The 13,457-nt window shown below is 44.2% G+C and overlaps 1 protein-coding gene across 1 annotated transcript; it reads right to left on the minus strand.

Annotated features, from left to right (window-relative positions):
- Nucleotides 1-10,398: 10,398 nt before the first annotated feature.
- On the minus strand, nt 10,399-11,957 carry LOC126166233 (uncharacterized). Its single transcript, XM_049920389.1, has 2 exons — nt 11,414-11,957; nt 10,399-10,421 (listed from the first exon to the last, which is right to left on the minus strand). Exons 1-2 carry the CDS (start codon nt 11,955-11,957, stop codon nt 10,399-10,401), a joined length of 567 nt encoding a protein of 188 aa, XP_049776346.1.
- Nucleotides 11,958-13,457: the final 1,500 nt, after the last annotated feature.

A 13,457-nucleotide genomic window follows, 5' to 3' on the forward strand; every position in this document is an offset into this window, starting at 1 on the left:
AGTGGTGCAGTGGTGTTATCAACCAGGTACATGTTTTCATGTACAGCAGGAGGTTACGATAGATGGGAAAGTCTTCCCCGATAATAGGTTCGGTGATTTTTTTGATGATGAGATCCCATGTGAAAGCTTGACAAAAACGCAGATCTAATTATAGCCACAGGGCGCTGTACATCGTTATGACCAAGTTGTTCATAGTCTCAGACAGAATGATGCAGGTTGTCGCCTCCTGTGTAGCATGATTCTTGGATAAACATAAATGTCTATTAAATTTTTTCTGCCGAACCGCCGATCACTAACAAACATGAGCAGAATACTGACTGCCAATTGGAGGCGGCACCCACTTCCACTGATACAGACGTTTAGGTAAGCACAGAGGGCTGTGCATCTGTGTGCTTTCAGCCCAAATTTTTGGTAATATAACAGATACCTTACTGCTCAGGCCCAGTTGCAGAAAAGTTTGTTGGTGATACTCTGTACAAGAATCGATTGTATCAACCCCAGCCTCTGTCATTGATTGTGTTGCAATGAGATAATATTTCGCCGATCTACTGCGTACTCTGGCTGCCAATCTCTGTGTGAAACAGCTGGCATCGTGCTAGTGCATGTGAGGTGATTCTGCTGACAGGAACTGGTGTCATCATATCCTGGGTTTTTCTTCCAGTTCTGGTGCCACATCACAGTGACACAACTAACTGTCACAAATCGGTTACTTCAACCACAGCTTCGAGCCAGACGCCCTGCAGCATATATTCCACTGAGCCCAGAACACAGTAATATGCAACTTCAGTGGTGTCAAGCGAGAGCTCATTGTAGCGCAGGGTGGAGGTTTGTTGTGTTTTCTGACGAAAGCTGGTTCTGTCTCAGCGCCGGTGATGGTCACATGTTGGTTGGACGGAGGCTAGTTGAGGCCTGCAACCAGCCTGTCTTCATGCTAGACACGGTAGTGTTATTGTCTGGGTGCAATTTCATATGACAGCAGGAGCACTCTCTTGGTTATTCCACGCACCCTGGCTGCAAATCTGTACGTTAATACGGTGATTCGACCTGTTGTGCTGCTGTTGATGAACAACATCCTAGGGAGTGTTTTCTGACAGGATAACGCTCGCCCACATACTGCTGTTCTAATTCAACATGCTATACAGTGTGTCGACATGTTGCCCTTGATCCCCAGATTTGTCTCTAATCGAGCTCATTTGGGATATCATCGGGTGACAACTCCATTGTCATCCACGAACGTCCCTGTGTTGACCGACCAAGAGTGACAGGCGTGGAACTCTGACCCACAAACTGACTCCCGGCACGTGTAAAACACAATGCATACACGGATGCATGCTTGCGTTCAACTTTCTGGTGGTTTACACTGGTTATTAATGTACCAACATTTCATATTTTCAGTGACTTATCTCTCACGTAACGTGTGATCTAGCAACGTTAGTCACTTAAATATGTTACCTAGACAAATGTATTCCTAAAATTTCATTACTATACAGTAATTGTTCTTTATTCTGCTATTTTTCCCATCAGCGTGTGTTCACCTATTATGATGTCCGCCCCCGGTAGCTGAATGGTCAGCGCGACAGAATGTCAATCCTAAGAGCCCGGGTTCGATTCCCGGCTGGGTCGGAGATTTTCTGCGCTCAGGGACTGGGTGTTGTGTTGTCCTAATCATCATCATTCCATCACCATCGACGCGCAAGTCGCCGAAGTGGCGTCAAATCGAAAGACTTGCACCAGGCGAACGGTCTACCCGACGGGAGGCCCTAGCCACACGACATTTCATTTCATTTCATTACCTATTATGATCAAAACTTAATATTGTCTCAGTCCAGGCTCAATAGTCAATCCCTGCACCAAGCATTGATTTCTTAGGTTTATTGGCATTTGCAATACATAACATGCAGCCAGCACCATATCATGTTAAATGGTGTAGCTGCTAATAAAGAAACATTGTGTAAGAACATACAGAGCACTGGTATGGAAGATCTTTGTGGATATAGACTCAGCTATATATACTGATGGTTCTGTAGGTTGTTATACTTTCCGACGTGAAGGTAGTGGCGAGGCCAGCGTATGGCGCCATCGGCCTAAGATAGGGCCCATGGTCTGTATCGCTCATGTCGATCGGTGCGGTAGGTTAGCCTCTGTAGCGACGTCATTTTAGGTTCGTTAGCCTAATTTGCTATTGTGTAAGCCTCCGAGGCCTGTTACCGACCAGTCTGCCTGCAAATTTTCCGATAGCTGTACCTATAGGTGGTTAGCTTTTGCTTATGGCCACTCGTTCGGGTCGGTGTGATTTGTTTACAGCTAGAATTTGTTATTTTAGAAATATTGAGTGGCTTTAGTTTCAGATTTAGTGATTGTTTCTGTGAAGAATCACCAAGACGCATCCGAGAGGATAGTAAGTTCGTAACAGACTGTTTTCCTTGGTTATAAATATGGTTTGAGTTGTTATTTCTGTGGATGGTTATAACGTCAAAAAACATGTCGGTCAATAGTCTCACAAAATGCCTGTTATTTTTACATAATTAAGAATTTAAAAACCATTTAAGTTCAAGACGTATGTCTTATGTATATTACGTAAGTGTTAGCCGGAATTACCTGCTGACTTTGCATATTTTTTCCCGCAAATGATTTATATATTAATAATCGAAATGCGTTTACAACTTTTAAGTAACAATGGAAAGGAATTTTGTGAAACGTGCAAGTGCAAAACTTCAAAACTTCATGCCTTTACGGCTTATGCCCACAACGTTCGGCAACGAAGTCATTTAAATTAGCAGGAATAGAGCGCTTGCTGTGTACTGATAGTGGTAGCTCAGTGTGTTCGGTCAGACGCACAGCTGCCCTCTGTAATAAAATAACTGAGTGAATCGATCAATGATGAACTCGAACGGGCGTCATGCGAAGTCCACCCAGAACAAATACAACGAACAAAATAAGATAAAACAAGTGGTTAAGACAATAGGCTACAATGGGTACAAAAGCATTTTTTTCTTCTTCATGTTTGTGACACATTCTGAGACTTTGTTATTCGTGAAAATTAAATATTTTTCTACAACATTCATTGTTATTTACATGTAAGAGCTCGCTTTCTCAGTAATGAGTATTTTCGATTTCGTGACTTACGTATGTTTAAAAAATGAAAGACGAAATTGCTACAGATGAACTGCTGTGTGTGAAATAACCTACAGTGATATTTATATCTTTTCCCGTGACAAATAATTCCTCATTTTCTTCCGAATACGTAGCGATTTCTGAGTGTGTGGTTAGACAGGAATCTAAGAGCACAACTTAAATTACTGCAAAAGAAACTATCAGCAATCATCTTTATACTCTTGTTTGTCACGCGTATTTATCTACGATCGAGTCCTTAACAACAGTAGACAGAGATGAAAGATCCCGACCATAATATCTTTAGACTATACCACCATATACAAAACATTTTGATTCATCAGATACATGTTATAAACTATGACGAACTTCAGAAGCTGCACTCGCCACATGCTCAATAAAAGGCGTTTTTTAAATTTTGTTTTTAAGACCCAAATCGTTCATCTATCGCACAGGGAAGTAGTCTACTTCATCTGGATCTCTAGGAGTTACAACCATATTCTATGCATCTTCTTATTTTTTAACATCCTCTTAAACAATCTTTTGGGTGTTCTTATACATGTATTTGCACAATACGGTACTACACACCATTCCTAACTCATACTCCGAAATGTACAATCCAAAACAAGATGTCAAAGTAAATGATAATGACATAATATAGCATTTATAACAATTTCCAGAACACAGTCAAATACCCTATCGTTATTATGCATGCATGGAAACATGCAGTCAGTGAAATTTGAGCAGTACTACATACTTTAAATACATTTTTCGATGTTGTACGCGTGTGTTGGCTGCCAGCCACTTCGGTTTCATGGCGCTGTGCATGCTGCAGTGGACATGCGCGGATCTGCGGCAGCTTGCTTTTGATTGGTTGGTGCGAGGAGAACTGACAACAGCGCCTCGGTTTGTTAAAATCGCGCGGCATCGCTTCCGAAATGCTTACAGAATAACGTGCGGGCTCTCCTTCGAAAAGAAGGTCATTTGGTGCGCTCGCTTTCAACCCGATCAGCAGAGTGGCCGAAAGTTTCAGAATAGGGATCCAGGCCAGACACATACGTAATTCTGCAGCTAGGCGCTGAAATAACGCTGGCGTAGTGTTCTGCAGTGCAGTGGTCTACCGTAGCAGTAGGCTAGACTGCTGCATGCTGTAGCACAAGGCCATGCCTCCACAGCTGGCTAATTGATGGGAAGTGAGCTCATGTCACAACACATATGACCAAAGCAAGTAAAAATGCACTTCACCCAAGGACGAGTTATTTCATGTTGACCTGCCAGCAAGAGAGACCTTTGCTTTAGAATTTCTTGCTCGCATGGAGGTGGACAATGATTGGCTGTGGAAGATTTTGTGGACAGACGAAGCCCACTTCCATCTGACAGGATATGTCAATACACACAATTGTCGAATATGGGCAATGGAAAATCCACACGCAAATCAACCAGTACCACTTCATCCAGAAAATGTCACTGTGTAGTATGGGTTTACAGCGTTATTTATCATAGGGCCACATTTGTTAGAAGAGACAGGTGCTCCCGGTCTGTTACATGTACCATGTTACATGTGCTCCTGGTCCTGTTCATGTACCATGTTACATGGAAGCACTATGAGTGTCTTTTGCGCAATATGTCATTTCAGCAATCCAACAGCGTGGATATGTGGATGGGATCATTTTTATGCAAGATGGCACACGTCTGCACATTGCAAATCCAGTTACGCAGCTACTGAATCGCCATTTCGGAAATGCTAGAATTATCAGCCGCCATTTCCCTACAGCCTGGCTGTCCCGAGGAGGAAACAAATTGATTCATCAGTGGAAGCAGTGGCCATAGCAATGCAGGAGGAGACAAGTGGTGATGTGCAAATGTGTAGTGCATGGAGAATTGCCCGAACATACCCGTGAGCACGGTCCCGATCACCTGATCTTAATCCGTGTGACTTCTGACAGAGGGGCTATCTGAAAGATGTTGTGTTCAGTGTTCCGATTGCAAACTTGGCTGCACTTAAGGCATGCATTGCACAGCTCATTCTGAACGTGACCCCGGAAACACTTCGATCAGTTGTGGAACATGCTGTTTCTCGACTTCAACTTGTTGCAGGAAACGGTAGACAGCATATTGAACATATTTTGCGCCAGTCACACGGAAATTAATAATATCCGATTTGATTTTGATTGATACTTTTTATGCGGTTTTTGGACTCGGGACAATTAAAAACCGATGTGATTGATGCTTTTTGTGCGGTTTTTGGCCTCAGGACAATTAAAAACCGATTTTTGCCATCCGATGTGATATGACCTTGCTGTGGTGGATGGGCTTACGTAACTTGTTAGTATTACACCTGTACACCCATGCACATTGATTAGTAGTTTGTTTAACGTCAAACACACACATTAGGCATTGTTGTATGATTCATTTGTCATTTGTAGTCGATCACTATTAAATTATGATGCTTACAGTGCCATCTATTGCTACATTTTGTAAGTACATATTTTTATTCTGCCATACGTTTTCCCCTTTCACCGAAATATTTTGTTACAATTTGACATCATTCTGACCAGTGGTGTTATTTCTACAGCGCTTTCATTATAATCACCCTGTATATCAGCATAAAAAATTAAACACAATATTTTGTAGAGCACATAATTATCGAATTACATCAAACGTGTTGCCAACAAATTTTATTTTTCACGCAAAATTTTCACCGAAAGAAACGCCAGGACTTATGGGTCAACGCAGTAGAGTACCTGTGACTAGAATACCGAAATGAGTCCAGTTTGCATTGTGACATTCTGTAGTGCAGAATGGTATGTACATATGTGTGACAAAAGTAATGGGATACCTCCTAGTATCGTGTCAGACCTCCTTTTGCCCAGTGAAAGTGCAGCAACTCGACGTAGGATGGATTCTACAAGTCGTTGGAGTCCCCTCCAGAAATACTAAGGCATGCTGCCTATATAACTTCACATAACTGTGAAAGTGTTACCGGTGCAGGATTTTATACACGAACTGACCTCTCGATTACGTCCCATAAATGTTCGATCGATTCATATCAGTCAATCTTGGCGCTCAAATCGTCCGGAATGTTCTTCAAACCGATGGCGAACAATTGTGGCCCACTGAAATGGCACACTGTCATCCATAAAACTGCTGTCGTTGTTTGGGCTATGAATGGCTGCAGATGGTCTCCAAGTAGCCAAACGTAACCAGAGGACCCAGTCGACTCTATGTAAACACAGGCCACTCCATTATGGAGGCACCACCATCTTTCACATTTCTTTGTTGACAACTTGGGTCCATGGCTTCGCGGTGTCTGGACCACACTCGAATCCTACCGTCACCTCTTCCCAACTGAAATCGGGACTCATTTGAACAGGCCATAGTTTCCCAGTCGTCTCGGGTCCATCCGATATGTTCACGAGCCCAGGAGAAATAAATATTGCAGGTGCTGTTAACAGAGGCACTCGCGTGGGTCGTCTGCTGCCGTAGCCCATTAACTCCAGATTTCGCTGCACTGCTCTAAACGATACGTTTGTCGTACATGCCTTATTGATTTCTGCGTTTATTTCACTAAGTTCTGCTTGTCTGTTAGCACTGACAACTGTATACGGACGCCGCTGCTCTCGGTCGTTAAGTGAAGGCCGTCGGCCACTGCGTTTTCCGCGGTCTGAGGTAACACTGAAATTTGGTACTTTCGACAAACTCTTGACACTGTGGATTACGGAATACTGAATTCCCTAACGATTTCCAAAATGGAATATTCTATGCATTTAGCTCCAACTCCATTCCACGTTCAAAGTCTGTTACTTTTTACCGTATGTCCATAATCACGTCGTAAACCTTTTCATATGAATCACGTAAGTACAAATGTCAGTCCCGCCAATGCAGAGCCATTTGTAACTTGTGTACGCGATGGTACCCCATTTGTGTATGTGCATATCGCTATCCCACGACTTTTGTCACCTAAGTGTAATGTGACGATTGCAATTGCATCAACACTGTACCTAGTGCTGTTTTTCTGGGGGATCGCTAGGGGATGCGTACCCCTAAACGTTTTCGTCGACAAAGTAACTTTTTTACGATATTGGTTGGTCCTCCACTAATGTTGCTTCAGCCCATGGACTATGTACGCTATTGGTTCATGAAAGGCAGACATATTGCTACTGATATCAAGAGTAAAGTAAGAAGGCGTGAAGACTACAGCAGCCACGAACTAAAGTCAGTTTGGAAACTGTTGTAAGGCTATTAATGTAAATTACTCTGTAGTTTTATAGTTAAATAAAATTTCAGATGTATTAAAAACTGGGTTAGGTGAAGCATGGGATACCACCCATCACTATGCCATCTCGCGAGCCAAACAAGGTTACAAAAGATTTTTGTAGTGTAGTTTCTATTGTTGTTGATGATATGTGTGGATAGTTTTTGTTGTATTGTGTCTTTTAGTGATGTTTTAAGGGTTAAAATATGTGTTCGGTAATATTTCCTTCTATTGTTTTGTATGTCGGAGGGTTGACTGGACTCACCTGTTTCATTTGAAGTGTACTAGAGTTCAATTGAAGTGTACAATACCATTTTATTTTATTGTTCAGGGGTTGATGGGAGTCACATGCTTCATTTGAGGTGATATAAACTGAAGTGTTCGGAACCACATTCTCTTGTATGTTTGGGTGTTTCTCATTATCACCTGCTTCATCTGAGGTGTAAAGTCAACTGAAGAGTCCGATACCATTTCTTTTGTAGTTCGACATGTTAATGACGTCATGGCTAAATGGAGACAGGTGGTATCCCATGCTTCAGTTATAAGTAATTTTCGCTGCATTATATCCAGTGTCTGAGTACCCTCAAACTTTTTTGTAGAAAAAAAGCGTTGACTGTACCAGTAATTGACTCGATAAGATTTAAGTGATGTATATAACGGGTGATCAAAAAGTCAGATTAAATTTAAACCACGGAATAATCTAGATAGAGAGGTAAAAATTGACACACATGCTTGGAATGACATGGGGTTTCGTTAGAACAAAAAAAAAGTTCACAAAATGTCCGACAGATGGCGCTGGACAGCAAAACGTCAGTGACTGCGCATGGCAATCGTGTATAAAAGGAGCTGTAATGAGAGAGAGAGAATCAGATGCGCCAGCAGTCGCAGAATGTTGACGTTACCTGAAAAGGCGCTTTCAGTGAAGCTGTATTATCAGGATGGGCAATGTGCTAGTTCAGCGTTACGATCCTATCGCCATAGGAAGGGGATTCGAACGGGTAAAGGTCCGTTGACAAATGCAGCTGTGGCGAGAATGATTTCGAAGTTCGAAGCCACAGGTTGTTTAGACGATAGACCCCGTAGCGGCCGACCGAGCACAAGGCGTAATGCTGCTGAGACAGTTCAGGAAGAAATGGAGACTGTAGCGGGTTCGTCTATGCACGGGGAAGTCAACGCTCGTGCAGTCGCACGTCGCACCGGCATTCCATACACTACTGTTTGGTTGGCACTGAGGCGTACCCTTCGATGCTATCCGTACAAAATCCATCGGCATCACGAACTGTTACCTGGCGATTTAGTGAAGCGGAGGGGATTTGCGGCGTGGGCGTTTCAAAAGATGGCGGAAGATGACGATTGGTTGAGTAACGTGTTGTGGACCGACGAAGCTCATTTCACGCTCCGAGGGTCTGTCAACGCAAACAACTGCAGAATTTGGGCTACCGAATATCCTAGAACTGTCGTGGAAACTCCATTGCACGACGAGAGAGTCACGGTATGGGTTGAATTCACGACATCTACCGTTATCGGGCCTTTTTTCGTCGAGGAAATGCGTGATTCTGGTTTTGTAACTGCTACCGTAACGGGTGAGAGGTACGCCGATATGTTACAGAATCGCATCATCCCCAGCTTCGCTGATGAACACCTGCTGGAACGTACGATGTTTATGCAGAATGGAGCTCCACCCCATATTACTAGACACGTGAAAGATCTCTTGCACGCGTCGTTTGGTGCTCAGTCGCCACTTTCGTCATGCTTGGCCTCCCAGGTCCCCAGACCTCAGTCCGTGCGATTATTGGCTTTGGGGTTACCTGAAGTCGCAAGTGTATCGTGATCGACCGACATCTCTAGGGATGCTGAAAGACAACATCCGACGCCAATGCCTCACCATAACTCCGGACATGCTTTACAGTGCTGTTCACAACATTATTCCTCGACTGCAGCTATTGTTGAGGAATGATGGTTGACATATTGAGCATTTCCTGTAAAGAACATCATCTTTGCCTTGTCTTACTTTGTTATACTAATTATTGCTATTCTGATCAGATGAAGCGCCATCTGTCGGACATTTTTAGAACTTTTGTGTTTTTTTGGTTCTAATAAGACCTTATGTCATTCCAAGCATTTGTGTCAATTTGTAACCCTCTATCTACATTATTCCTTGATTTATTCAGTTTTCAAATTTATACTGACATTGTAATTCTGTCAGAGACAGCAAAGGACTTGGAAGAGCAGTTGAACGGAATGGATAGTGTCTTGAAAGAAGGATATAAGATGAACATCAACAAAAGCAAAACGAGGATAACGGAATATAGTCGAATTAAGTCGGGTGATGCTGAGGGAATTAGATTAGGAAATGAGACACTTAGTGTAGTAAAGGAGTTTTGCTATTTGGGAAGCAAAATAACTGATGATGGTCGAAGTAGAGAGGATATAAAATGTAGACTGGCAATGGCAAGGAAAGCGTTTCTGAAGAAGAGAAATTTGTTAACATCGAGTATAGATTTAAGTGTCAGGAAGTCGTTTCTGAAAGTATTTGTATGGAGTGTAGCCATGTATGGAAGTGAAACATGGACGATAAATAGTTTGGACAGGAAGAGAATAGAAGCTTTCGAAATGTGGTGCTACAGAAGAATGCTGAAGATTAGATTGGTAGATCACATAACTAATGAGGAGGTATTGAATAGGATTGGGGAGAAGTTTGTGGCACAACTTGACTAGAAGAAGGGATCGGTTGGTGGGACATGTTCTAAGGCATCAAGGGATCGCCAATTTAGTATTGGAGGGCAGCGTGGAGGGTAAAAATCGTAGAGGGAGACGAAGAGATGAATACACTGAGCAGATTCAAAAGGATGTAGGTTGCAGTAGGTACTGGGAGATGAAGAAGCTTGCACAAGATAGAGTAGCATGGAGAGCTGCATCAAACCAGTCTCGGGACTGGAGATCACAACAACATCAACAACAACTGACTTTTTGATCACCCAGTGTATTTTGAGGCAGGAACAAAAGCGAGGATAGTGTTAATGTTTGAGATTTCAGATGCGGTGAGTTGGTGTAGCTGAAAAAAGGAATTTCGAAATTGACCGTATGTGGGTGCCTGGAAGTTTGAACAAACCCATTAGAGCAATCGTGCTTAGCAACAACGTCATTTTCATAATTTCTCGACATTACACAAGAGTATTTCAGTTTAATCGGTTTAGATGGAGACGGTAACAAGATTCGTCCAAATGAAACCAGTAGTCGGGTGTAGACGGCTTTATTGGGACGGACGGGGACGGGGACAGAGAGGTCAGTAGCAACACGGCCACCAGCAGCAGTAGCCGCAGGGGTCGTATCCGCAGACGTAGGGCGCGCACGGCACGCACCAGCAGCGGCCCCACGTGTCCGACATGCGCTTCGGGATGTAGGGCGGCGGCGCCACGCCCTGCGCCCGCTTCTTCTTGCGCCGGTCGCCGTCGCCACGCCCGCGCCCTTGCCCCCAGCGTCCTGCGGGAGAAGAGAGCAGTCACCCACGAGCGGCTTTCCGAGCACTAATGCTCTCACCTACTGAGTACAGCCATGTAAGCAGGAGATCCCGGGTTCGAGTCCCGGTCGGGGCACAGATTTTCGACATGTCCCCAATGAATTATATTAACGCCTGGTTGCAGCTAAGGTGTCCATTTAATTATCATTTCATTCTAGCAAAGCTGCATGGTCATCAACGATAATTGTTCTTTCGGGAACAGATACTACCGTCATAAATATGTGTATTTGTTTATTGCTTAACTCGAAACAGATGGTCAGAAAGTGAGGCAATAAAAGAAAGAAGGATCTGAAAATTTGACTGGCTGGGTTGTATTTCATAACTTAACATTAGTAACTAAAAATGTGTGTATAGGCACACTTTCGTCGGTTTGTTATATGACAGATCTTGTCCACACGACACATTTCCTGGAGTCAATCATATGATGGGTTTCGGTGTTAAATGGTTAAAAATGGTAATGAATACAATAATTACTGTTTTTATTTCACAAAATAATCCGAAAATGGAGAAAATAAAAACAGACTCACTTCCGAGGCCAAATGGGCCACGCATAGCAGCCCTCATCTCCATCTCGAGATCATAGGAGACACAGTCGTGCTCCACGGGTACAAACACGTGGTCGTGCTTGTGCTTTTTCTGGGCCACGCTCATGCGGAGTGTCTGCCTGGGGTCGTAAGCACCGCCACCGGCAGCGGCGGCACCACCCACACCAGGCGGGAACATACCACGCCCGGCACCGAAAGCACCTCGTCCGAAGCCGCGCCCGACACCTCCGGGGCCTGCGGCAAAGCCACCGGGGCCAGCAGCGAAGCCTCCGCGGCCGGCAGCGAAGCCTCCGCGGCCAGCAGCGAAGCCTCCACGGCCGGCAGCGAAGCCGCCAGGGACCACTCCCCCGCGGCCCACCCCAAAAGCGCCTGGGAAGCCGCGACCCCGCATACCACCAGGGCCACCCATCATAGCCATCCTTGCCGCCATCTCCTCGGGACTACCAGGCTTCATCTTCTTTGGGGGTGTGGCCGGAGGCTCGGGAGGCGCCACATCAGCCGCACTGTACTGCACCTCCGTGTGCATCCTCTGGATCCGGCTGTAGAGACGATACAACGTAAGGGGTGGCGCACGAAATGTGTTACCAATTGTTTCTTTCACAATTTACGACGCACATTAGATATCCCGCTGGGATATCTACAGCAGTATCAGCAGAGCTTGGAAAAACAAATGAGTTACGAAATGACGTGTAATTCACGATACTGCCGCTAGGAGACTAGTAAGCAGCAATGGCTGACGATGGAAGACTGACGACACAGCAACGATCGGCAATTGTGTTACTTTTTCATGAAACGAAAAGCCTTGTTGTGATTCAGAGTCGTTTTCGACAACAGTTTAACACACGATGGGTGTCTTGCATGAAGACCATTCACAGGTTGTACGATAAATTTGTACAAGAAGGAACAGTATTGGAAGCGAAGTGATCTCGGCATAAGCCTGTTTGTTCGCCGAAGAATATTGAAGCGGTACGAGTTGCTGTACAGAGAAGTCCCGGGGAATCGTGTAGAAAGGCAGCAGTGCAACTGGGAATATCCAGACGCTCCGTTCAACGCATTCTTAAAAGTGACCTCCATATGTACCCATACAAGATGACCTGTGCACAGAAGCTCACTGAAGAGCACAAGCAGCGGAGACTACTGTTTGCTCAATGGGTGGAGGATAGGGAAGAAACTCCCAACAACCTTTGGTTTTCAGACGAAGCGCATTTTCATTTAGACGGTGTGGTTAACAAACAAAATGTACGCTTTTGGGCCACTGAAAACCCACAAGTGTTTCATGAACGACAACATTATGCTCCGAGGATTACAGCGTGGGCAGCAATTTCCAGTCACGGACTTATTGGACCCTTTTCCTTTGAAGAAACTGTAAACAGCGAGCGTTATTTGAGCATGCTTCGCAATAGCTCCATTCCACAGCTTCTTGCTACTGCCTTGCCCTTCAACACGCAGTGGTTCATGCAAGATGGATCAAGGCCACATACTGCAAACACTGTGTTTGAGTTTTTATACGAACATTTCGACATGCGGATCATTTCACTCAGGTTTCCAGGTCGCTTCAATGACGGACAAAATTGGCCCCCCGGTAGTCCAGACCTCAATCCATGTGACTTTTTTCTTTGGGTGTACCTAGAGGAAAAAATTTTCCCGAAACGTCCACTTGATTTAATGAAGCTCAGAAGACTTATTCTTCAAGGTTGCAGTTAAATTACGGAAGACATGGGCCGCAGGGTAATCAGTAACTTCAGTGTTCGTTTGAAGGAAGTTAGGAAACGAAATGGTGGATATATTGAGCATGTGCTGAGTTAGAACAAATCTCCATGGACAGCTCTTCATTGTAGTATATGTTCCTTTCAGATTATATTGACAATAAAGTTTATATTCAAAAACAAAATGGTAACACATTTCGTGCGCCACCCTGTACTTCTAGAAAAAGAATAATACATAACTGGTCATTAAAACTGCCACACCATGAAGGTGGCATGTAACAGACATCATTCTATACGCTTGCATATGCAAACGAGAAGCA

Source organism: Schistocerca cancellata, chromosome 1, assembly GCF_023864275.1.
Source record: "Schistocerca cancellata isolate TAMUIC-IGC-003103 chromosome 1, iqSchCanc2.1, whole genome shotgun sequence".
Classification (NCBI taxonomy): Eukaryota; Metazoa; Arthropoda; class Insecta; order Orthoptera; family Acrididae; genus Schistocerca; species Schistocerca cancellata.

Bases quoted from the DNA above. Each gene is read 5' to 3' on its own strand.
- LOC126166233 (XM_049920389.1), bottom strand. From the start codon at position 11,957: ATGCACACGGAGGTGCAGTACAGTGCGGCTGATGTGGCGCCTCCCGAG. The intron at 10,422-11,413 runs GTGAGTCTGTTT...TCCTTTTTTCAG, and splicing joins TGGCCCATTTGGCCTCGGAA to CTACACCAACTCACCGCATC.